At 45.6% G+C, this 27,806-nt stretch overlaps 1 protein-coding gene across 1 annotated transcript in view; it reads right to left on the minus strand.

Annotated features, from left to right (window-relative positions):
* tprg1 (tumor protein p63 regulated 1) overlaps positions 1 to 27,806 on the minus strand; it is a 65,563-nt gene that overhangs the window by 21,516 nt on the left and 16,241 nt on the right. The window contains exon 4 of the mRNA XM_071342276.1: positions 18,367 to 18,543. Coding sequence (XP_071198377.1) covers positions 18,367 to 18,543 — 177 coding nt within the window. The remainder of the gene's footprint in view (positions 1 to 18,366; positions 18,544 to 27,806) is intronic.

The following is a 27,806-nucleotide window of genomic DNA, read 5'->3' on the forward strand; positions in this document are numbered from 1 at the left end:
GAGGGCCAGAACAGTAGTCTGATGTTGAAATGGACAGTTGAACAATAACAGAGGGCCAGAACAGTAGTCTGATGTTGAAATGGACAGTTGAACAATAACAGAGGGCCAGAACAGTAGTCTGATGTTGAAATGGACAGCTGAACAATAACAGAGGGCCAGAACAGTAGTCTGATGTTGAAATGGACAGCTGAACAATAACAGAGGGCCAGAACAGTAGTCTGATGTTTAGGAAAGATTAGGTGAAGTGGTAAAACAGGATGACATCAGTGTTGGCTACGTTACAGAGTGCTCCCCTGCGTTACGGAGTGCTCCCCTGCGTTACGGAGTGCTCCCCTGCGTTACGGAGTGCTCCCCTGCGTTACGGAGTGCTCCCCTGCGTTACGGAGTGCTCCCCTACGTTACGGAGTGCTCCCCTACGTTACGGAGTGCTCCCCTGCGTTACGGAGTGCTCCCCTGCGTTACGGAGTGCTCCCCTGCGTTACGGAGTGCTCCCCTGCGTTACGGAGTGCTCCCCTGCGTTACGGAGTGCTCCCCTGCGTTACGGAGTGCTCCCCTGCGTTACGGAGTGCCCCCCTACGTTACGGAGTGCTCCCCTACGTTACGGAGTGCTCCCCTACGTTACGGAGTGCTCCCCTGCGTTACGGAGTGCTCCCCTGCGTTACGGAGTGCTCCCCTGCGTTACGGAGTGCTGCCCTGCGTTACGGAGTGCTCCCCTACGTTACGGAGTGCTCCCCTACGTTACGGAGTGCTCCCCTATGTTATGGAGTGCCCCCCTACGTTATGTGTGATGATTGTGAGGCGCTATACAAATTCCACAGTCACAAGACAACACGTCAAGGGAACTGTACTGTTCAAATGGATTACATGGCCTAACTGAAATCTGGACACTGACTGTAGTTCTATAACCTCTCATATAGGTTTATAACCTCTCACATAGCCTCATATGATTAATTTCTTTCAGCATCTAGAGAGAAGTAACGAGTGGTTAGGGACCGTCTGTAAAGTTGCTATCTTTATCAGCATCATAAAAGCTGATAATATTTCAAACACCTAAAATATGCATCCGAGCCAAACTGAAAACTTATCAAAAACATGTTGGGTTATTTTAAAAACCGGTCAAACTGACATCATTTGGAAATGTGTCCCAGAAAATATTTCCATATATATATATTTTTCGTTATTGCATTTTCTCCCCGGTCCCTAAACGTCTTTGCTGCGTGAGAGAAGCAGAGATGACAGAGGAAAGAGGAAAACCAACGTTATTGATGTCAACCAGATTGGATCGTTCATTCTATCCCTTTATGACATCATTCTGGTGAGGGTTTTAATTAATAAAGTCTTCTAGGGGGCAACAATAATGACAGAAGAGAAGCTGCGTGTGCTGTATCTAATGATACCATCCGCCATCTCCGACTGTATAGCACATTTTTCTATATTAAGCGGGTTAGGGTCGAGTGCGGGCCTCAGATTTTCACTTTATTACATATAAACGGGCGGTTGCGGATGGGTTATCAGCAATTGTGGGCAGGAACGGGTGAACAAATAGCTGACCTGCGCATCACTAACACACACACACACACACACCTCACCCCACTCCACACCCCCTAGACACAAACACACACTGACTGTATTCTTAGTTAAGCTGATGGGCAAGCGAGTATAAATTCCTTGGCCTCCCTGCAACAACACTAGATAAATATCAGAAACAGTTCAGCTGTCACGGCAGTGGCCCATATTGTCTCTCGGCCAACACACAAATCCCCCGATTGCTCAATACAGCCTCATAGTCTCCTTCTCAGCCAGCCATCCAACCGTGTATCCAGCCAACCATCCAGCCTCCCTCCCTCTCTCTCTCCCTCCCTCCCCTACTACATGCTTTCACCCCAAAGGATGTGCATGAAGGAGCTAAAGAACGAGAGGAGAAAAAGAGAGCGGGAGAAAGACAAGAGAAAAAGGAAAAGAAAGGAAAAGTGTAAAACAGCAGCTTTATAAGGGCTGGGGATGGAGTCGGGGCTGGGGATGGAGTCGGGGCTGGGGATGGAGTCGGGGCTGGGGATGGAGTCGGGGCTGGGGATGGAGTCGGGGCTGGGGATGGAGTCGGGGCTGGGGATGGAGTCGGGGCTGGGGATGGATGGAGTCGGGGCTGGGGATGGATGGAGTCGGAGCTGGGGATGGATGGAGTCGGAGCTGGGGATGGATGAGTCGGAGCTGGGGATGGATGGAGTCAGGGCTGGGGATGGATGGAGTCAGGGCTGGGGATGGATGGAGTCAGGGCTGGGGATGGATGGAGTCAGGGCTGGGGATGGATGGAGTCAGGGCTGGGGATGGATGGAGTCAGGGCTGGGGATGGATGGAGTCAGAGCTGGGGATGGATGGAGTCAGAGCTGGGGATGGATGGAGTCAGAGCTGGGGATGGATGGAGTCAGAGCTGGGGATGGATGGAGTCAGGGCTGGGGATGGATGGAGTCAGGGCTGGGGATGGATGGAGTCAGGGCTGGGGATGGATGGAGTCAGGGCTGGGGATGGATGGAGTCAGAGCTGGGGATGGATGGAGTCAGAGCTGGGGATGGATGGAGTCAGAGCTGGGGATGGATGGAGTCAGAGCTGGGGATGGATGGAGTCAGAGCTGGGGATGGATGGAGTCAGAGCTGGGGATGGATGGAGTCAGAGCTGGGGATGGATGGAGTCAGAGCTGGGGATGGATGGAGTCAGAGCTGGGGATGGATGGAGTCAGAGCTGGGGATGGATGGAGTCAGAGCTGGGGATGGATGGAGTCAGAGCTGGGGATGGATGGAGTCAGAGCTGGGGATGGATGGAGTCAGAGCTGGGGATGGATGGAGTCAGAGCTGGGGATGGATGGAGTCAGAGCTGGGGATGGATGGAGTCAGAGCTGGGGATGGATGGAGTCAGAGCTGGGGATGGATGGAGTCAGAGCTGGGGATGGATGGAGTCAGAGCTGGGGATGGATGGAGTCAGAGCTGGGGATGGATGGAGTCAGAGCTGGGGATGGATGGAGTCAGAGCTGGGGATGGATGGAGTCAGAGCTGGGGATGGATGGAGTCAGAGCTGGGGATGGATGGAGTCAGAGCTGGGGATGGATGGAGTCAGAGCTGGGGATGGAGTCAGAGCTGGGGATGGAGTCAGAGCTGGGGGTGGAGTCAGGGCTAGGGGTGGAGTCAGGGCTAGGGGTGGAGTCAGGGCCGGGGATGGAGTCAGAGCTGGGGATGGAGTCGGAGCTGGGGATGGAGTCGGAGCTGGGGATGGAGTCGGAGCTGGGGATGGAGTCGGAGCTGGGGATGGAGTCAGGGCTGGAGACGAAGTCAAAGCAGAGTCAGACTTTGAATGGAGGGAGAGAGGAGAACAGATATACTCCTTGTGGCCTCTCTCTTCCCCACACCCCTCTGAATTGAGTGACCCAAATCCCCAAAAAGCATCTAATATGTTGTGTTTGGACCCAGCCGAGGATTTCATGTACTCTACTACATGGCTTCTAGCATATCCTTCAGGTGTGTTATAAGGTGCCCACCTGTACGTACATACTACAGCACACCAATGTGTTAACATTTCAAATCATGCATTTAGTACAACATTGTGCAAAGACAGCAGAGTAAAGGAAAGTAGGTTTACAAATAAAGCTGTAAGAGACATTGAGGCAACTGAAGTAATGTCCTAGAGCGCCCTCTGCTGTTTCTCTCATGAACTGCTACTGGTTACAGCAGGCACGGTTAGGCCTACTTTCAAATGTCGAAAATAGAAATCAACCAATCAAGGGCAGCCAAATACAAATCTTTAAAATGCATGGTTTTGATTTTCTCTGTAAGAAAAAGCTAATTGTAGTGTAAATTGTAGTGTAGATTGCATGAGCTAATAGACAAATCCCTCTGAGGTAGAGTTCAGGGTGGTTACACACTGTCTGTCTGTCTGTCTGTCTGTCCCGAAAGAATAGACATTTCAAATGTCATATTATGTCTATGCACAGCATTGTAACGATGTGCAAATAGTTAAAGGGGGAAAAAAAGGGAAAATAAATAAACATAAATATGGGTTGTATTTACAATGGTGTTTGTTCTTCACTGGTTGACCTTTTCTTGTTGCAACAGGTCACAAATCTTGCTGCTGTGATGGAACAGTGTGCTATTTCACACAGTAGATATGGGAGTTTATCAAAATGGATTTGTTTTCTAATTCTTTGTGGATCTGTGTAATCTGAGGGAAATATGTGTCTCTAATATGGTCATACATTTGGCAGGAGGTTAGGAAGTGCAGCTCAGTTTCCACCTCATTTTGTGGGCAGTGTGCACATAGCCTGTCTTCTCTTGAGAGCCAGGTCTGCCTACGGCGGCCTTTCTCAATAGCAAGGCTATGCTCACTGAGTCTGTACATAGTCAAAACTTTCCTTAAGTTTGTGGTCAGTCACAGTGGTCAGGTATTCTGCCACTGTGTACTCTCTGTTTAGGGACAAATAGCATTCTAGTTTGCTCAGTTCTTTTGTTGATTCTTTCCAATGTGTCAAGTAATTATCTTTTTGTTTTCTCATGATCAGATCAAATTGTATTTGTCACATGCGCCAAATACAACAGGTGTAGTAGATCTCACAGTGAAATGCTTACTTACAAGCCCTTAACCAACAATGCAGTTTAAAGAAAATACAAAAAAAGTAAGAGATAAGATGAACAAGTAATTAAAGAGCAGCAGTAAATAACAATGTGGAGGCTATATACAGGGTGTTACGGTACACTGAGTCAATGTGGAGGCTATATACAGGGTGTTACGGTACACTGAGTCAATGTGGAGGCTATATACAGGGTGTTACGGTACACTGAGTCAATGTGGAGGCTATATACAGGGGGTACCGGTACAGAGTCAATGTGGAGGCTATATACAGGGGGTACCGGTACAGAGTCAATGTGGAGGCTATATACAGGGTGTACCGGTACAGAGTCAATGTGGAGGCTATATACAGGGGGTACCGGTACAGAGTCAATGTGGAGGCTATATACAGGGTGTTACGGTACAGAGTCAATGTGGAGGCTATATACAGGGTGTACCGGTACAGAGTCAATGTGGAGGCTATATACAGGGGGTACCGGTACAGAGTCAATGTGGAGGCTATATACAGGGTGTTACGGTACAGAGTCAATGTGGAGGCTATATACAGGGGGTACCGGTACAGAGTCAATGTGGAGGCTATATACAGGGTGTTACGGTACAGAGTCAATGTGGAGGTTATATACAGGGGGTACCGGTACAGAGTCAATGTGGAGGCTATATACAGGGTGTTACGGTACAGAGTCAATGTGGAGGCTATATACAGGGGGTACCGGTACAGAGTCAATGTGGAGGCTATATACAGGGTGTTACGGTACAGAGTCAATGTGGAGGCTATATACAGGGTGTACCGGTACAGAGTCAATGTGGAGGCTATATACAGGGGGTACCGGTACAGAGTCAATGTGGAGGCTATATACAGGGTGTTACGGTACAGAGTCAATGTGGAGGTTATATACAGGGTGTTACGGTACAGAGTCAATGTGGAGGCTATATACAGGGGGTACCGGTACAGAGTCAATGTGGAGGCTATATACAGGGGGTACCGGTACAGAGTCAATGTGGAGGATATATACAGGGTGTTACGGTACAGAGTCAATGTGGAGGCTATATACAGGGGGTACCGGTACAGAGTCAATGTGGAGGCTATATACAGGGTGTACCGGTACAGAGTCAATGTGGAGGCTATATACAGGGTGTTACGGTACAGAGTCAATGTGGAGGCTATTTATTTAATTTATTTTTATTTAACCTTTATTTAACCAGGAAGGGCTCATTGAGATTTAAAATCTCTTTTTCAAGAGCGTCCTGGCCAAGATAGGCAGCACCAAGTCATTACAAAAATTACAGACAGACATGAAAAACTACAAGTAATCTAGTAAAAACCATTGAATTCACAAGAGTATAACAATATCAAAAACAGCTAATTAAAAACATTGACAGGTCAGGGAATCAGCCTCAAAATCCTTCATCAGTGATTTAAAAACACCAATCGGGACAAGTTCTTCCAGTTTAAAATTATTTTGTAAGGTGTTCCAAGACGATGGAGCAGAGTACATAAAAGACCTTTTACCAAATTCAGTTCGGACATTTGGAACAGTTAGCAGGATAAAGTCCAGCGAACGAAGAGAGTACCCACCACATTTCTGAACAATAAAAATGCCCAAATAAAAAGGTAGTAAACCCAAAATGGCTTTGTAAATAAAAGTATACCAGTGACTGAGCCTACGAGTGACTAGAGAAGGCCAGCCAACCCTGGTATATAAAGTACAGTGGTGCGTAAGGGTTTTGCAGTTTAAAATAAATCTCAAAGTGCCATGGTAAAGAGTGTCAATTGATCTCAAACACTGAGCGGAAGCATTCATATATAAAATATCCCCATAGTCTAGTAAAGGCATAAATGTAGCTGATACTAGCCTCCTTCTGGCTTCAAAAGAAAAACAGGCCTTATTCCTAAAATAAAATCCCAATTTCAGCTTCAATTTTTTTGTAAGTTGTTGAATATGCAATTTAAAAGAGAGGCCGTCATCAATTAGAATTCCAAGATATTTATATGAGGTTACAACCTCAATCTCCTTGCCCTGACAGGTAGTAATAGGTGATAGGTTCAGAGGTCTATTTCTTGCATTAGAAAACACCATTAGTTTAGTTTTGTCAGTATTGAGGATAAGCTTCAATTGACACAAGGTATGTTGAACAGTATAAAAAGCAGTTTGCAAGTTCTGGAAAGCTTTTGTAAGAGATGAGGCACAACAGTAAATAACAGTATCATCAGCATAAAAATGAAGTTGTGCATTTTGGACATTTTTGTCTAAATCATTTATATAAATAGTGAATAAGAGAGGACCAAGTACAGAGCCTTGGGGCACACCATTCAGGACAGACAATTTGACAGACATGAGCCCATCAAATTGAGTGCACTGAGTTCTATCAGACAGATAGTTAGCAAACCATGCAACTGCATGCTCCGAAAGACCTACACTCAACAATCTCTGCCTTAGTATAGCATGATCAACTGTATCAAAAGCCTTAGAGAGATCAATAAAAAGTGAGACACAGTGCTGTTTTTTGTCAAGGGCTTCAGTGATATCATTTAAAACCTTCATGGCTGCTGTAATTGTGCTATGCTTCTTCCTGAAGCCCGATTGGTACATTGATAAAATAGAGTTAGTAAATAAAAACTCTTTTAGCTGTTCACTTACAAGGGTTTCAAGTATTTTCACCAGGGGTGACAGCTTTGAGATTGGCCTATAATTATTTAAAAGAGTTGGATCTCCCCCTTTTAAAAGTGGTAGGACAAAAGCTGATTTCCAGATCTTTGGAATTTCATTACATTCCAGGGTTAGATTGAACAGATATGTAAGTGGTTCAGCTATGAAATCAGCTGCCAGATTTAAAAAGCAGGGATCCAAAAGATCAGGACCTGCAGGCTTTCTTTGATCTAAGGATTTCAGGGCTTTATGTACCACCTGCACTGAGAATGGCAGAAAGCTAAAAGTTTGACCAGCTCTCACTGGTTCATCCACACAGGGTTGTACAGAGACAGAGGACACTGAATCAAACAGCCTACCAGATGATACAAAGTGCTCATTGAAACAATTCAGCATTTCAGTTTTGTCATATATAGCAACAGAGTCCTTCAAAACACATGACGGTAATTCATTAACATTACTGTTACCAGACATAGACTTAATAGCATTCCAAAACTTTCTAGGGTCATTCAGGTTATCAGTGGTAACAGACATAAAATATTCAGACTTGGCCTTCCTGAGAAGAAAAGAACACTTGTTTCTTAACTGCCTAAAAATAAGCCAATCAGCATCAGAACAAGATTTCCTTGCTTTAGCCCAGGCTAGATTACGGTCGTGAATAATACAAGACAGCTCAGAAGAAAACCATGGATTATCCCGCCCTTTAACCCTGAACCTGCGGAATGGTGCATGTTTGTTTACTATTTGGAAAAAACCATCATGAAAGAATATCCAGGCAGTTTCCACATCAGGGATAAGCTCCATCTTGCTCCAGTCAAAATGAAACAAATCATGAAAGAAAGCCTGCTCATTAAAACACTTCAAATTTCTCTTACGAATAAAACGTGGATTTGTCTTTGGAACCTTAGTATTTCTAACAGCAACAACAGCACAATGGACACTTAAATCATTACAAAAAACACCAACCGCAGAATATTTATGTGGAACATTTGTCAATATCAAATCAATCAGGGTAGATTTCTCTGGGCATTTAAGATTTGGGCGAGTGGGTGAATTAATCAACTGGGTAAGATTCATAGAATTACAAAACATTTTTAAATCATCAGACACCGGCTTTAACCAACACCAGTTGAGATCACCAATCAAGATCATTTCACTGTAAAGAAGTGTAGACATAAGGTGCGTCAAGAGAGCAGAGGGGGGTCTATAACAGCCAATCACAGTTATAGAGAGCAGAGGGGGGTCTATAACAGCCAATCACAGTTATAGAGAGCAGAGGGGGGTCTATAACAGCCAATCACAGTTATAGAGAGCAGAGGGGGGTCTATAACAGCCAATCACAGTTATAGAGAGCAGAGGGGGGTCTATAACAGCCAATCACAGTTATAGAGAGGCCCTTTGAAACCTCAATATTCAAAGCAAGAAATTCCAACTGTTTACAAATAGTTTCAGACTTTGCCACACTTACATGGAATTTAGATTTTACATATATAGCCACACCCCCACCTTTCTTAACCCGATCAGTGCGATAAACATTGTAACCACTTATACAAATATCCTTATCAAAAACAGACTTGCTGAGCCAGGTTTCAGAAAACACAATTACATCAGCATCAGTTGATTTAGCCCAAATCCTAACCCCATCAATTTTTGACAACAGGCTGCGTACATTTAAATGAAAAATACCAAAACCAGATCTTGATTTAAAATCAGAGGGGGTTTGGAGACATTGCATATCAGGGCCAGGGTTAGGTTGCACGTTACCTGATATCAACAACAGAAGAATAACTAAGCACCTCTGTTTAATAACCTTGCACGGCTTCTCTTTTTTAAGAGACCTACTGCAAGCGAATTCTACAAGTGCGTTTCCAGACAATACAAAACAGTCATTTAAAACCATTAGACTTTGGTAGTGACACAAGTTCGTACTGTTCACATCATGACACAAATGCATCGGCACTTGGACGAGTGGACCGAGTGAAAAAGAGCGAGTTCCTGCATACAAAATGTCTAATGGACGCGAGAGTACATTGTCAGATGTACTCACCCTGCGACAATGTTCGTTTTCTCCAGAGTTCAGTAAAGTCAGTGCACAAAGCAATACCACGTAAATTGTCATTTTCTCTGACAAAAAAAACAAGAGGCCAACGAAGGTAAGTGGAGAGAGGGACAGCGTGTATGTGAATCAATGTGAGTGTTTGCGCGTGTGAGTAGATTGGGTGTTGAGGGCGATAGAGAGAACGGGTTGAGCTGCCACTGACAGCCAGGCAAAGAGCAAAAAGGAGCAGCTTGGACAAGACACTCCGCGGACGAAGGAGGAACTCAGGCCAGCCAGAGATAGGGTTACTTTGGTAAACTTCAAGTAATGAAGTGCCAAGTTGAGGAGGACCCGTGATCTTTACACCAGCAAAAATGAAATAGTTTGCACTACACAACAACGAAGTTACGCAACCATAAATAAATAGATTATTAGTAGGTTAAAATGTACTAGTCACAAACAAACGACTTGACATGCTGCCATCTTGGATTTGTAGGTTCACTGGTATTGAAATGGAACTTTCATATATACAGGGTGTTACGGTACAGAGTCAATGTGGAGGCTATATACAGGGGGTACCGGTACAGAGTCAATGTGGAGGATATATACAGGGGGTACCGGTACAGAGTCAATGTGGAGGCTATATACAGGGGGTACCGGTACAGAGTCAATGTGGAGGATATATACAGGGGGTACCGGTACAGAGTCAATGTGGAGGCTATATACAGGGGGTACCGGTACAGAGTCAATGTGGAGGCTATATACAGGGGGTACCGGTACAGAGTCAATGTGGAGGATATATACAGGGGGTACCGGTACAGAGTCAATGTGGAGGCTATATACAGGGGGTACCGGTACAGAGTCAATGTGGAGGCTATATACAGGGGGTACCGGTACAGAGTCAATGTGGAGGCTATATACAGGGGGTACCGGTACAGAGTCAATGTGGAGGCTATATACAGGAGGGTACCGGTACAGAGTCAATGTGTTTTGGTTGGGTCTAATTGTGTTTCTGTCCTGGGGCTCTGTGGGGTCTGTTTGTGTTTGTGAACAGAGCCCCAGGACCAACTTGCTTAGGGGACTCTTCTCCAGGTTCATCTCTCTGTAGATGATGGCTTTGTTATGGAAGGTTTGGAAATCACTTCCTTTTAGGTGGTTGTGGAATTTAACGTCTCTTTTCTGGATTTTGATAATTAGTGTGTATGGGTCTGATTCTGCTCTGCATGCATTATTTGGTGTTCTACGTTGTACACAGAGGATATGTTTTGCAGAATTCTGCATGCAGAGTTTCAGTTTGGTGTTTGTCCCATTTTGTGAGTTCTTGGTTGGTGAGCAGACCCCAGACCTCACAACCATAAAGGGACATGGATTCTATAACTGATTCAAGTGTTTTTAGCCAGATCCTGAATGGCATGTCAAATTGTATGTTCCTTTTGATGGCATAGAAGGCCCTTCTTGCCTCGTCTCTCAGATTGTTCACAGCTTTGTGGCGTTGATGTTTAGGCCGAGGTATGTATCGTTTACTGTGTGCTCTAGGGCAACGGTGTCTAGATGGAATTTGTATTAGTTGTCCTGGCAACTGGACCTTTTTTGGAACAGCCTTTATTTTTGTCTGACTGAGATTTACTGTCAGGGCCCAGGTCTGTCAGGGCCCAGGTCTGTCAGGGCCCAGGTCTGTCAGGGCCCAGGTCTGACAGGGCCCAGGTCTGTCAGGGCCCAGGTCTGACAGGGCCCAGGTCTGACAGAATCTGTGCAGAAGATCTAGGTGATGCTGTAGGCCCTCCTTGGTTGGGGACAGAAGCACCAGATCATCAGCAAACAGTAGACATTTGACTAGTAGGGTGAGGCTGGGTGCTGCAGACTGTTCTAGTGCCCTCGCCACTTCGTTGATATATATGTTGAAGAGTGTGGGGCTCAAGCTGCTTCCCTGTCTCACCCCATGGCCCGATGGGAAAAAATGTGCGTGTTTTTTGTCAATTTTATCTATAATCTATAATTTGTTATTTATTTTTCCGTAGTGTATTTCTGTACTGTTTTAGTGTTTCACCACTGTAAAGTGTAGACTCAGGTTTTCTGGATCTCTGTGTTTTTGGTTGGATATGTTTCTCAATTCCTTTCTTAGGTTTTAGCATTCTTCATCTAACCATTAGTTCCTCTATCTATCTCTCTCTCGCTCGCTCTTCCCTACGTCTCTCGCTCTCTCTCCCTCCTCTCATCTGTTAACAGCCACCTCTGCTTTACCCCTACCTGTCCTTCTCTCTCTCTTTACCACACTCTTCTCTTCCTTTAAACTAACGAGGTACAGAAAACAGTGGAGGCAGAATTCATAAACATCTTTCTCTCGCATGACTTTGCTGACACAACTCCTGGTAGGTTTTTTCTTACTTTGAATTACTTCACAACATCTCCTTTAGCGGGAATAAAGAAGAAGGTATGTGATTTATGTCCTGGATACCACCCTAACTACCACATCTAGACAGTTTGGAAAGGCAATACTCAAAAACATTCAACTCTCTCACACACACACACACTCTTTATCTCTCACTTTCTCTCTCTCCCTCTCTTTCTCTCCTTAACAAAAGTTTGTCTAGAGAAAACCTGGGATGAAACCGTAACCACCATGACACATTTAACTCTCCCTCCCCTGCAGCATCAAAACATTTAACTCTCCCTCCCTTGCAGCATCAAAACATTTAACTCTCCCTCCCCCTGCAGCATCAAAACATTTAACTCTCCCTCCCCCTGCAGCATCAAAACATTTAACTCTCCCTCCCCTGCAGCATCAAAACATTTAACTCTCCCTCCCCTAGAGCATCAAAACATTTAACTCTCCCTCGAGCATCAAAACATTTAACTCTCCCTCCCTTTGCAGCATCAAAACATTTAACTCTCCCTCCCCTGCAGCATCAAAACATTTAACTCTCCCTCCCTTGCAGCATCAAAACATTGTCTTCGTTTCCAGTAAGCAAATTACGTTTTCAGCCTGAGGAAGTTATATACAACAGGATAACCATTCCCTTTGCACACACTGTATATAGACTTTCTTTTTTTTCTACCGTGTCATTGACTTGTTTATTGTGTTATTGGCTTGTTTATTGTTTATTCCATGTGTAACTCTGTGTTGTTGTTTGTGTCGTACTGCTTTGCTTTATCTTGGCCAAGTCGCAGTTGTAAATGAGAACTTGTTCTCAACTGGCCTACCTGGTTAAATAAAGGTGAAATAAAAAAATAAATAAAAAAAACCGAGCTTTGGAATCAGTTCAATCGTAACAAAGACCATTTCATGAGCTGTGTTCCAAATTACACCCTATTCAGTGCACTACACAGGACTCTTGTCAAAAGTAGTGGACTATTTACGGAAGAAGGTGACCGTTGGTACATTTTAAAGTTGAGTAATTTAGCAGACGCTCTTATCCAGAGCGACATACAATAGTGAGTGCATACATTTTCATATATATATTTCCCCCGTACTGGTCCCCAGTGGGAATCGAACCCACAACCCTGGCATCAGGGTGGCAGCGTAGCCTAGTGGTTAGAGCGTTAGACTTGTAACCGAAAGGTTGCAAGATCGAATCCCCGAGCTGACAAGGTAGAAATCTGTTGTTCTGCCCCTGAACAAGGCAGTTAACCCACTGTTAACGGAGCAGCTACGTCTGGTAAGAAGAGAGACGGGGGTGTGTGTCTATTTGTCAATAACTGTTGGTGGGTGATGTCTAATATTAAAGAAATCTCAAAGTATTGTTCGCCTGAGGTAGACTACCATATGATAAGCTGTAGACCACATTATCTACCAAGAGAGTTCTCATCTATATTATTCGTAGCCATAAAATAGAATATATTATATAATATAGAATGAGAGAGAGAATGAGAGCGAGAGAGTGAGAGCTCTCTCTCTCTCTCCTCTTTTTTGCCACCTTGAACCAGCTCTTATATTTTCCAGGTTAAATTATTGATATTATTCTTCTGAATACATTAGAATGATGTGGCTGTAGGGAGAACTAACTTTACATTAGAATGATGTGGCTGTAGGGAGAACTAACTTTACGTTAGAATGATGTGGCTGTAGGGAGAACTAACTTTACATTAGAATGATGTGGCTGTAGGGAGAACTAACTTTACATTAGAATGATGTGGCTGTAGGGAGAACTAACTTTACATTAGAATGATGTGGCTGAAGGGAAAACTAACTTTACATTAGAATGATGTGGCTGTAGGGAGAACTAACTTTACGTTAGAATGAGGTGGCTGTAGGGAGAACTAACTTTACGTTAGAATGATGTGGCTGTAGGGAGAACTAACTTTACGTTAGAATGAGGTGGCTGTAGGGAGAACTAACTTTACATTATAATGATGTGGCTGTAGGGAGAACTACAATAGTAGGAACTAAATAGGGTCCCTGGTCAACAGTAGTGAACTAAATAGGGTCCCTGGTCAACAGTAGTGAACTAAATAGGGTCCCTGGTCAACAGTAGTGAACTAAATAGGGTCCCTGGTCAACAGTAGTGAACTAAATAGGGTCCCTGGTCAACAGTAGTGAACTAAATAGGTGCCTGGTCAACAGTAATGAACTACATAGGGCCCTGGTCTACAGTAGTGAACTACATAGGGCCCTGGTCAACAGTAATGAACTACATAGGGCCCTGGTCAACAGTAATGAACTACATAGGGCCCTGGTCAACAGTAATGAACTACATAGGGCCCTGGTCAACAGTAGTGAACTACATAGGGCCCTGGTAAACAGTAATGAACTACATAGGGCCCTGGTCAACAGTAGTGAACTACATAGGGCCCTGGTCAACAGTAGTGAACTACATAGGGCCCTGGTCAACAGTAGTGAACTACATAGGGCCCTGGTCAACAGTAGTGAACTACATAGGGTCCCTGGTCAACAGTAGTGAACTAAATAGGGTCCCTGGTCAACAGTAGTGAACTAAATAGGGTCCCTGGTCAACAGTAGTGAACTAAATAGGTGCCTGGTCAACAGTATGAACTACATAGGGCCCTGGTCTACAGTAATGAACTACATAGGGCCCTGGTCAACAGTAATGAACTACATAGGGCCCTGGTCAACAGTAATGAACTACATAGGGCCCTGGTCAACAGTAATGAACTACATAGGGCCCTGGTCAACAGTAATGAACTACATAGGGCCCTGGTCAACAGTAATGAACTACATAGGGCCCTGGTCAACAGTAATGAACTACATAGGGCCCTGGTCAACAGTAATGAACTAAATAGGTGCCTGGTCAACAGTAATGAACTAAATAGGTGCCTGGTCAACAGTAATGAACTACATAGGGCCCTGGTCAACAGTAGTGAACTACATAGGGCCCTGGTCAACAGTAATGAACTACATAGGGCCCTGGTCAACAGTAATGAACTACATAGGGCCCTGGTCAACAGTAGTGAACTACATAGGGCCCTGGTCAACAGTAGTGAACTACATAGGGCCCTGGTCTACAGTAGTGAACTACATAGGGCCCTGGTCAACAGTAATGAACTACATAGGGCCCTGGTCAACAGTAATGAACTACATAGGGCCCTGGTCAACAGTAATGAACTACATAGGGCCCTGGTCAACAGTAATGAACTACATAGGGCCCTGGTCAACAGTAATGAACTACATAGGGCCCTGGTCAACAGTAATGAACTACATAGGGCCCTGGTCAACAGTAATGAACTACATAGGGCCCTGGTCAACAGTAATGAACTACATAGGGCCCTGGTCAACAGTAATGAACTAAATAGGTGCCTGGTCAACAGTAATGAACTACATAGGGCCCTGGTCAACAGTAGTGAACTACATAGGGCCCTGGTCAACAGTAATGAACTACATAGGGCCCTGGTCAACAGTAATGAACTACATAGGGCCCTGGTCAACAGTAATGAACTAAATAGGTGCCTGGTCAACAGTAATGAACTAAATAGGTGCCTGGTCAACAGTAATGAACTACATAGGGCCCTGGTCAACAGTAATGAACTACATAGGGCCCTGGTCAACAGTAATGAACTAAATAGGGCCCTGGTCAACAGTAATGAACTACATAGGGCCCTGGTCAACAGTAATGAACTACATAGGGCCCTGGTCAACAGTAATGAACTACATAGGGCCCTGGTCAACAGTAATGAACTACATAGGGCCCTGGTCAACAGTAATGAACTACATAGGGCCCTGGTCAACAGTAATGAACTACATAGGGCCCTGGTCAACAGTAATGAACTAAATAGGGCCCTGGTCAACAGTAATGAACTACATAGGCCCCTGGTCAACAGTAATGAACTACATAGGGCCCTGGTCAACAGTAATGAACTAAATAGGGCCCTGGTCAACAGTAGTGAACTACATAGGGCCCTGGTCAACAGTAGTGAACTACATAGGGCCCTGGTCAACAGTAATGAACTAAATAGGGCCCTGGTCAACAGTAGTGAACTACATAGGGCCCTGGTCAACAGTAGTGAACTACATAGGGCCCTGGTCTACAGTAGTGAACTACATAGGGCCCTGGTCAACAGTAGTGAACTACATAGGGCCCTGGTCAACAGTAATGAACTAAATAGGGCCCTGGTCAACAGTAGTGAACTACATAGGGCCCTGGTCAACAGTAGTGAACTACATAGGGCCCTGGTCTACAGTAGTGAACTACATAGGGCCCTGGTCAACAGTAGTGAACTACATAGGGCCCTGGTCAACAGTAGTGAACTACATAGGGTCCCTGGTCAACAGTAGTGAACTACATAGGTCCCTGGTCAACAGTAGTGAACTACATAGGGCCCTGGTCAACAGTAGTGAACTACATAGGGCCCTGGTCAACAGTAATGAACTAAATAGGGCCCTGGTCAACAGTAGTGAACTACATAGGGCCCTGGTCAACAGTAATGAACTAAATAGGGCCCTGGTCAACAGTAGTGAACTACATAGGGCCCTGGTCAACAGTAGTGAACTACATAGGGCCCTGGTCAACAGTAGTGAACTACATAGGGTCCCTGGTCAACAGTAGTGAACTAAATAGGGTCCCTGGTCAACAGTAGTGAACTAAATAGGGTCCCTGGTCAACAGTAGTGAACTAAATAGGTGCCTGGTCAACAGTATGAACTACATAGGGCCCTGGTCTACAGTAATGAACTACATAGGGCCCTGGTCAACAGTAATGAACTACATAGGGCCCTGGTCAACAGTAATGAACTACATAGGGCCCTGGTCAACAGTAATGAACTACATAGGGCCCTGGTCAACAGTAATGAACTACATAGGGCCCTGGTCAACAGTAATGAACTACATAGGGCCCTGGTCAACAGTAATGAACTACATAGGGCCCTGGTCAACAGTAATGAACTAAATAGGTGCCTGGTCAACAGTAATGAACTAAATAGGTGCCTGGTCAACAGTAATGAACTACATAGGGCCCTGGTCAACAGTAGTGAACTACATAGGGCCCTGGTCAACAGTAATGAACTACATAGGGCCCTGGTCAACAGTAATGAACTACATAGGGCCCTGGTCAACAGTAGTGAACTACATAGGGCCCTGGTCAACAGTAGTGAACTACATAGGGCCCTGGTCTACAGTAGTGAACTACATAGGGCCCTGGTCAACAGTAATGAACTACATAGGGCCCTGGTCAACAGTAATGAACTACATAGGGCCCTGGTCAACAGTAATGAACTACATAGGGCCCTGGTCAACAGTAATGAACTACATAGGGCCCTGGTCAACAGTAATGAACTACATAGGGCCCTGGTCAACAGTAATGAACTACATAGGGCCCTGGTCAACAGTAATGAACTACATAGGGCCCTGGTCAACAGTAATGAACTACATAGGGCCCTGGTCAACAGTAATGAACTAAATAGGTGCCTGGTCAACAGTAATGAACTACATAGGGCCCTGGTCAACAGTAGTGAACTACATAGGGCCCTGGTCAACAGTAATGAACTACATAGGGCCCTGGTCAACAGTAATGAACTACATAGGGCCCTGGTCAACAGTAATGAACTAAATAGGTGCCTGGTCAACAGTAATGAACTAAATAGGTGCCTGGTCAACAGTAATGAACTACATAGGGCCCTGGTCAACAGTAATGAACTACATAGGGCCCTGGTCAACAGTAATGAACTAAATAGGGCCCTGGTCAACAGTAATGAACTACATAGGGCCCTGGTCAACAGTAATGAACTACATAGGGCCCTGGTCAACAGTAATGAACTACATAGGGCCCTGGTCAACAGTAATGAACTACATAGGGCCCTGGTCAACAGTAATGAACTACATAGGGCCCTGGTCAACAGTAATGAACTACATAGGGCCCTGGTCAACAGTAATGAACTAAATAGGGCCCTGGTCAACAGTAATGAACTACATAGGCCCCTGGTCAACAGTAATGAACTACATAGGGCCCTGGTCAACAGTAATGAACTAAATAGGGCCCTGGTCAACAGTAGTGAACTACATAGGCCCCTGGTCAACAGTAATGAACTACATAGGGCCCTGGTCAACAGTAATGAACTAAATAGGGCCCTGGTCAACAGTAGTGAACTACATAGGGCCCTGGTCAACAGTAGTGAACTACATAGGGCCCTGGTCAACAGTAATGAACTAAATAGGGCCCTGGTCAACAGTAGTGAACTACATAGGGCCCTGGTCAACAGTAATGAACTAAATAGGGCCCTGGTCAACAGTAGTGAACTACATAGGGCCCTGGTCAACAGTAGTGAACTACATAGGGCTCTCTGAACTGCTCTCCTCTCTGCCTGTTTGTAATGTCCTTCTCCCTGAGTTACTGTTAAAGAACAAGTGTTCGGTCGTAGATTGATTGATTGATTGACACATGCAAAAGTGGTGCGTTGATAGTGAATTTGCAACTCTGGTACAAATTGAAGGTGAAGTTGTTTAACAGACATTTACTGAACAAATACAGAGATAACAATTACTAGTACAGATTTTAATATCTGACGCTTGTAGGACAGCGCATTGCTGCAATTAGTTGGGAAAATGCCTGTAGACGACTGTTGAAGAGGAGGGAAAGGAGGAGGAGGAGGAGAGGCAGTGATGGAGACGAAGGGGTTACTCACGTGAGAAGAGACCGCTGGGGGAAGCTGAAGTTGCCGTGGGTGATGCGGTCCACAAAGTTGAGAGGGATTCTCTGTATCTGTTCGCAGTTGAGCATGACGAAGTCGTACTTACAGATCAGCAGAGAGTTGTCTGTGATCAGCACCACACGCTCTCTCTCGTTGTTCCAATGGTCAACCCTGAAGACGGGACAGAAGTTACCATGAGAACACATTCTCTTTCACAACAAACACCTGACAGAGGTGGAGACCTGACAGAGAGGTGGAGACCTGACAGAGAGGTGGAGACCTGACAGAGAGGTGGAGACCTGACAGAGAGGTGGAGACCTGACAGAGAGGTGGAGACCTGACAGAGAGGTGGAGACCTGACAGAGAGGTGGACACCTGACAGAGAGGTGGACACCTGACAGAGAGGTGGACACCTGACAGAGAGGTGGAGACCTGACAGAGAGGTGGAGACCTGACAGAGAGGTGGAGACCTGACAGAGAGGTGGGGACCTGACAGAGAGGTGGAGACCTGACAGAGAGGTGGAGACCTGACAGAGAGGTGGAGACCTGACAGAGAGGTGGAGACCTGACAGAGAGGTGGGGACCTGACAGAGAGGTGGAGACCTGACAGAGAGGTGGAGACCTGACAGAGAGGTGGAGACCTGACAGAGAGGTGGGGACCTGACAGAGAGGTGGAGACCTGACAGAGAGGTGGAGACCTGACAGAGAGGTGGAGACCTGACAGAGAGGTGGAGACCTGACAGAGAGGTGGAGACCTGACAGAGAGGTGGGGACCTGACAGAGAGGTGGGGACCTGACAGAGAGGTGGAGACCTGACAGAGAGGTGGAGACCTGACAGAGAGGTGGACACCTGACAGAGAGGTGGAGACCTGACAGAGAGGTGGACACCTGACAGAGAGGTGGAGACCTGACAGAGAGGTGGAGACCTGACAGAGAGGTGGAGACCTGACAGAGAGGTGGAGACCTGACAGAGAGGTGGAGACCTGTGAGCACTCGGCCACTTTCAATATTTCACAATCTCACAGCGAAACAATAACATAACATTCACACTATATAACAACCCTACTATGTATTTCCCCTCAATACACTATGGACATCTTCCACGGGTAGGCATAACATGCAAAATGTTAGAATGCAGAGAAGGTTTAGAACAGAGAGAAACACAAGTGTTAACAGTAAAGCTTTGATTCAGTAGCCTCCTGCTGTGCCTGCCTACTATATAGTGATCTGAGGTAATTGTAGCAGAATGAATTCTGTGGGTACTAGATTGACTCAGTTCACACAGTCTTGCTCTGCGGGCTGCTGAGGTTGATGATGAGGAGGAGGAGGTCATTGAGGTGAGTATGTAGCTAGTTGGCAGGTGACTGCTAGGCTTTTTCCCAATTCATCCTTCCTCAATTCCTCTCAACGCAACCTCAAAACCCCATTGGAGAAGGTCAGAGAGGAGGTACCTTCTCCTCCAATACGGTTGTGACTCAACACAGGTGGGTGAGGAGACGGGACCCAACACAGGTGGGTGAGGAGACGGGACGCAACACAGGTGGGTGAGGAGACGGGACGCAACACAGGTGGGTGAGGAGACGGGACGCAACACAGGTGGGTGAGGAGACGGGACGCAACACAGGTGGGTGAGGAGACGGGACGCAACACTGGTGGGTGAGGAGACGGGACGCAACACAGGTGGGTGAGGAGACGGGACCCAACACTGGTGGGTGAGGAGACGAGACGCAACACTGGTGGGTGAGGAGACGAGACGCAACACTGGTGGGTGAGGAGACGGGACGCAACACAGGTGGGTGAGGAGACGGGACGCAACACAGGTGGGTGAGGAGACGGGACGCAACACAGGTGGGTGAGGAGACGGGACGCAACACAGGTGGGTGAGGAGACGGGACGCAACACAGGTGGGTGAGGAGACGTGACGCAACACAGGTGGGTGAGGAGACGGGACGCAACACAGGTGGGTGAGGAGACGGGACCCAACACTGGTGGGTGAGGAGACGGGACGCAACACAGGTGGGTGAGGAGACGGGACGCAACACAGGTGGGTGAGGAGACGGGACGCAACACAGGTGGGTGAGGAGACGGAACGCAACACAGGTGGGTGAGGAGACGGGACGCAACACAGGTGGGTGAGGAGACGAGACGCAACACAGGTGGGTGAGGAGACGGGACGCAACACAGGTGGGTGAGGAGACGGGACGCAACACAGGTGGGTGAGGAGACGCCCAACCAAGATAATGGTAGGATAACGGGCACTGCTTTGTGGGTATGAAGTGCTGTTGTGGACAGGGGTTGCATCATAGGTCAGTCATACAGGGATTGTTACACCCACACCAATGATCATGGACCTCATCTGCAGCTGTAAATCTGTGTAATATTGTTGGGGCAAAATGGTTATGTTACAGTCTAATGTAATTGCTTGAGGTGAATAGTACCGTACGTACTGTTGGGCTGCCCCCGGCTAAAAAAAATCTTAGTCGGACCGAAAGTCGGCCGATTGGTCGAAATGTTTCTATGTGTATTTTGCCATATATAGACACACCCTGTGTGTTTTAATAAAATCAACTATATGCATTTCGCTTGTCTGATGCTTTAAGCTTACTGTTTGATGAAATAAGACACAAGTGACTCAAGAGGGAGCCAGAGATCTACATCACCAGAAGAAGAAAAAAAATTGTAACCTGACCCAACCATTCTCCTCCTGCTCCTTTAACTTAGGTCTGGCATGAAGCTTGTGCTAGTGAACTTGCAACATTGTATAAAATATTGTGGGCCCCTCAGAGCTTCCTGCTCCAGTGAGATCAGGACAGACACGGCTGTAGGCTCGTTGATCAATGGATAAGAAGCAGTGGTTGACTTGGGCAGGAGTTCACCGGAACAGAGTACCGGCATCGCAAAATGTTCTGCTGCTTGAGCTCCTGTTCCTCTCATAGAATATTAGCTCAAGAGTATTGTGGAGCTCCTGCACCTAAATATAAACAGTACCAGCACCTATTTCAGTTCAAGTCCAGCGCTGATAAGAAGTAATCAGGTAGGCCTATTTTATGACGTTTCCACTGGATCACAGCAGGACATGTTTCTCTTTTCACGCTGAGTGGTTATCGAAAGGGAGAGAGCTGGAAAGATTTTTCATATACATTGAGGAACTATTGTCATTATCAATTGATGCAAAAAACAGACTTTGTTTACTTCCTGTTTGAGGTGAAGAAAACTTTACTTTGAGAAGCTCCACAGCTCATTATTGGTGGTGCGTTAAGCCAATCCGAAATACTATCAGATCTCCAATTGGGACCATTTTTATGCTTACATTTGCATGCAATGTAATCTGGGCCTTACAAGGCCTACTTCTGCGCGTAATCAGGTGGGCGTCCTTACTCAACATTGACAGGAGCGCTCCAAACAAAAGACTGTGAATAAATTGATTGATAAAACTCATAAATGGAATGAAATAAACCAGAACTTGTTTCTCACAAGCGTAGGTAAACAATGTGTCCAGTCCGACAATGAGAACGGTAAAAGACTGGTATATAATAATATATTTAATGCATAAACAGAAATTAACAAACAAACATTATAGATTAGAAATTATAGGAATGAATGGTAATGGTTCTACTGATGATGTAACAATTCACACAATGAAGTTATGAAACAATGAATTTGCACAAATTGGCTGGAGAGAGAAGTGCATTGCATCTTGCCGGAAAGTTTATCAGACCCCTTGACTTTCCCACATTTTGTTACGTCACAGCCTTATTCTAAAATTAATTAAATAGTTGTTTCCCCCTCATCAAACTACACACAATACCCCATAATGACAAAGCAAAAACTGTTTTCTAAATTTATAAATGTATAATTCTTTCAAACTGAAATATCACACTCTGTAGCAGGTGTTCATCAAGGATCTCTCTGTACTTTTCTCCGTTCATCTTTCCCTCGATCCTGACTAGTATCCCAGTCCCTGCCGCTGAAAAACATCCCCACAGCATGATGCTGCCACCACCATGCTTCACCGTAGGGATGGTGCCAGGTTTCCTCCAGACGTGACGCTTGGCATTCAGGCCAAAGAGTTCAATCTTGGTTTCATCAGACCAGAGAATCTTGTTTCTCATGGTCTGAGAGTCCTTTAGGTGCCTTTTGGCAAACCCAGCGGGCTGTCATGTGCCTTTTACTGAGGAGTGGCTTCCATCTGGCCACTCTACGTAAAGGCCTGATTGGTGGAGTCTCACGAGTGGTCATCTCCACCCTGCTACCATACAGCGGGTAAACACATATATTTCCTGTGACTGTGCTCCAAAACCTAACGCCTACCCGGCCCACCACTCCACCCTGGGCTTGAACAGCTTTTATGACCAGGTCTACCTATACAAGGCAGCAGAGCCCACCTTTATGACCAGGTCCACTTCTACAAGGCAGCAGAGCTCACCTTTATGACCAGGTCCACCTCTACAAGGCAGCAGAGCCCACCTTTATGACCAGGTCCACCTCTACAAGGCAGCAGAGCTCACCTTAATGACCAGGTCCACCTCTATAAGGCTGCAGTGCCCACCTTTATGACCAGGTCCACCTCTACAAGGCAGCAGAGCCCACCTTTATGACCAGGTCCACTTCTACAAGGCAGCAGAGCCCACCTTTATGACCAGGTCCACTTCTACAAGGCAGCAGAGCCCACCTTTATGACCAGGTCCACTTCTACAAGGCAGCAGAGCCCACCTTTATGACCAGGTCCACCTCTACAAGGCAGCAGAGCCCACCTTTATGACCAGGTCCACTTCTACAAGGCAGCAGAGCCCACCTTTATGATCAGGTCCACCTCTACAAGGCAGCAGAGCCCACCTTTACGACCAGGTCTACCTATACAAGGCAGCAGAGCCCACCTTTATGACCAGGTCCACTTCTACAAGGCAGCAGAGCCCACCTTCGCCAGGACCTTAAAGGACATTGCCTCAACATGAAAGTCAGACATACGCTCGTGAGCAGGCAAACAGTCCAACCTCCAGTCTTACACTAACCAAGCCATTGGCATGTACCAGATGCTCAGCAGGCTCTGCTCACACTTACTGGCCTGAGGCCAAACCACACAACTAATAACATTGGACACTTTATGGAACACAAAGCCTTCGCTTTCTCATCCTGGAATATCCAAGGCCTGAGGTCATCTGCCTTTGGCCTAAAGAGCAGGAACCTGGACTTCATCAAAGAAATCGGTAATACAGACATTGTCATCCTACAAGAAACCGGGTATAGAGGAGACGGTCCATCTAAACTGGGTTAAAGAGAGCTGGTAGTCCCATCCACCAAACTACCAGGTGTGAAACAGGGAAGAGACTCAGGGGGTTTGGTAAAGAGCAGACCTAATTCACTCTACTCAATTAGTTAAAAACAGGAACATTTTGCATTTGGCTAGAAATTCTAAAGGAAATGATCTCAACAGAGAAAAATGTCCTCTGTGTGTTACCTATATCCCCCTACTAGAATACAGGTCCTCCATCCTAGAAGGAGAGATCAATCGATTCCAGGTGATGTACTAGTCTGTTCTAACCCTTTCATACTTCAATTATTTGCACATTGTTGAAACATTGTACATAGCATTTTAAATGTCTATATTATTTTACAATTTTTGTAAGTGTAAAGTTTACTGATTATTTCCCTTGTTTATTTTCCTTTATTGTCCACTCCATTTGCTTTGGCAATGTAAACATATGTTTCCCATGCAAATAAAGCCTTTTGAATTGAAGAGAAACAGATAAGCAGATGCAGAGAGAAGAGAAACAGAAAGATAAAGATAGAGAGAGATAAAAATAGAGAGATAGAGAAAGAAAGAAAAAGAAAGAAAGAAAGAAAGAAAGAGTGAGAGATAAAGGGAGATAAAGGGAGATAGAGATACAAAGAGAGAGATAGAGAAAGATTTTTTTAAATTACAGAGATAGAAAGATAGAGATAAAGAGATAAAGTAAAAGAGATAGAGAAAGATGGAGATGAAATGAGATAAAGAAATAAATAAAGATAGAGAGAGTGATAAAGAGTGAGAGATAAAAAAGAGAGAGATAAAGATAGATAGTGAGATAAAGAAAGATAAGAGAGATAGAGATAAACAGAGAAAGAAAGATAGAGATAAAGAGAGATTATTTAACCAGGCAAGTCAATTAAGAACAAATTCATATTTACAATGACGGCCTAACCCGGCCAACGCTGGGCCAATTGTGCTCCGCCCTATGGGACTCCCAATCACGGCCGGATGTGATGCAGCCTGGATTCGAACCAGGGACTGTAGTGACGCCTCTGCGCCACTCGAGAGCAAGACAAAGAGAGAGACATAAAAAGAGAGAGATAACGAGAGAAAGATAAGAGATGGAGAGATAAAGAGATAGAAAATGAATAAATAATACGAGGAGGGAGAGAGTGAATACACATCCCTTCTTCCTCCTGAAGGCCTACCTCTAAGTCTAACAAGGAGAAATGTTCTCTGAGTCATTTATGTCAGGAGGACCTCGGTTTGTTTGCACACACACACACACACACACACACACACACACACACACACACACACACACACACACACACACACACACACACACACACACACACACACACACACACACACACACACTCACACGTCCCTCGCTACATGCACACAAGTTATTCACGGTGGCATGGATTCTCTGTCTCTCTCAGTCTCTCTTATTCTCCCTCCCTCGCTCACTCACAGCCTGGTGAGCTGGGAGCACTCCGTTTCTGTGTGTGTGTGTGTGTGTGTGTGTGCGCGTGCAGTGGGTCTTCTATTGCTGCTGCACATAAACCCTCAGGAAGATATTACTGCTGCAACCATTTCCACCACACTGCTACTTAGTTAGTTAGTTAGCTAGTTAGATATGGTTAGTTGGCTAGTTAGTTAGTTAGTTAGCGATGGGGGAAAAATCTATACAGTTAAATATCACAATATTATTTTGGGGCGATATCAATATTTGACTCAAAGTATCAATTTGTAAAAAAATATATAAATATTTATAAATATATATAAATAGATGTACACAGAGCATACATAACATTAGGAACACCTGCTCTTTCCATGACATAGACTGACCAGGTGAATCCAGGTGAAAGGTATGATCGCTTAATGATGTCACAAAAGATTGAAGTGCCTTTGAACGGGGTATGGTAGTAGGTGGATCACATGACACCTTGTAGAGTCCACGCCCTGACGAATTGAGGCTGTTCTGAGGGCAAAGGGGCGGGTGCAACTCAATATTAGGAAGGTGTGCCGAATGTGTGGGATACTCAAGTGTGTGTACACTATATATATATATATATATATATATATATATATACAGTGGGGAGAACAAGTATTTGATACACTGCCGATTTTGCAGGTTTTCCTACTTAGAAAGCATGTAAAGGTCTGTAATTTTTATCATAGGTACACTTCAACTGTGAGAGACGGAATCTAAAACAAAAATCCAGAAAATCACATTGTATGATTTTTAAGTAATTAATTTGCATTTTATTGCATGACATAAGTATTTGTTCACCTACCAACCAGTAAGAATTCCGGCTCTCACAGACCTGTTAGTTTTTCTTTAAGAAGCCCTCCTGTTCTCCACTCATTACCTGTATTAACTGCACCTGTTTGAACTCGTTACCTGTATAAAAGACACCTGTCCACACACTCAATCAAACAGACTCCAACCTCTCCACAATGGCCAAGACCAGAGAGCTGTGTAAGGACATCAGGGATACAATTGTAGACCTGCACAAGGCTGGGATGGGCTACAGGACAATAGGCAAGCAGCTTGGTGAGAAGGCAACAACTGTTGGCGCAATTATTAGAAAATGGAAGAAGTTCAAGATGACGGTCAATCACCCTCGGTCTGGGGCTCCATGCAAGATCTCACCTCGTGGGGCATCAATGATCATGAGGAAGGTGAGGGATCAGCCCAGAACTACACGGCAGGACCTGGTCAATGACCTGAAGAGAGCTGGGACCACAGTCTCAAAGAAAACCATTAGTAACACACTACGCCGTCATGGATTAAAATCCTGCAGCGCACGCAAGGTCCCCCTGCTCAAGCCAGCGCATGTCCAGGCCCGTCTGAAGTTTGCCAATGACCATCTGGATGATCCAGAGGAGGAATGGGAGAAGGTCATGTGGTCTGATGAGACGAAAATAGAGCTTTTTGGTCTAAACTCCACTCGCCGTGTTTGGAGGAAGAAGAAGGATGAGTACAACCCCAAGAACACCATCCCAACCGTGAAGCATGGAGGTGGAAACATCATTCTTTGGGGATGCTTTTCTGCAAAGGGGACAGGACGACTGCACCGTATTGAGGGGAGGATGGATGGGGCCATGTATCGCGAGATCTTGGCCAACAACCTCCTTCCCTCAGTAAGAGCATTGAAGATGGGTCGTGGCTGGGTCTTCCAGCATGACAACGACCCGAAACACACAGCCAGGGCAACTAAGGAGTGGCTCCGTAAGAAGCATCTCAAGGTCCTGGAGTGGCCTAGCAAGTCTCCAGACCTGAACCCAATAGAAAATCTTTGGAGGGAGCTGAAAGTCCGTATTGCCCAGTGACAGACCCAAAACCTGAAGGATCTGGAGAAGGTCTGTATGGAGGAGTGGGCCAAAATCCCTGCTGCAGTGTGTGCAAACCTGGTCAAGAACTACAGGAAACGTATGATCTCTGTAATTGCAAACAAAGGTTTCTGTACCAAATATTAAGTTATGCTTTTCTGATGTATCAAATACTTATGTCATGCAATAAAATGCAAATTAATTACTTAAAAATCATACAATGTGATTTTCTGGATTTTTGTTTTAGATTCCGTCTCTCACAGTTGAAGTGTACCTATGATAAAAATTACAGACCTCTACATGCTTTGTAAGTAGGAAAAATGGCAAAATCAGCAGTGTATCAAATACTTGTTCTCCCCACTGTATATATACACACACAAAAGTATGTGGACCCTTCAGATGAGTGCATTTGGTTACTTCAGCCCCACCCGTTGCTGACAGGTGTATACAATCGAGCACACAGCCATGCAATCTCCATAGACAAACATTGGCAGGAGAATGGTCTTATGAAGAGCTCAGTGACTTTATTTTTTTCGTGGTATCCAATTGGTAGTTACAGTCTTGTCTCATCGCTGCAACTCCCGTAACGGACTCGGGAGAGGCGAAGGTCCAGAGCTGTGCGTCCTCCGAAACACGACCCAACCAAGCCGCACTGCTTCAAGACACAGCGCACATCCAACCCAGAAGCCAGCCACAACAATGTGTGGGAGGAAACACCGTACACCTGGCGACCTGGTCAGCGTGAACTGCGCCTGGCCCGCCACAGGAGTCGCTCGAAGGCGATGTGAAAAGGACATCCCTGCCGGCCAAACCGTCCCCTAACCCGGACGACGCTGGGCCAATTGTGCGCCGCCCCATGGGT

Source organism: Salvelinus alpinus, chromosome 15 (assembly GCF_045679555.1).
Source record: "Salvelinus alpinus chromosome 15, SLU_Salpinus.1, whole genome shotgun sequence".
Lineage (NCBI taxonomy): Eukaryota > Metazoa > Chordata > Actinopteri > Salmoniformes > Salmonidae > Salvelinus > Salvelinus alpinus.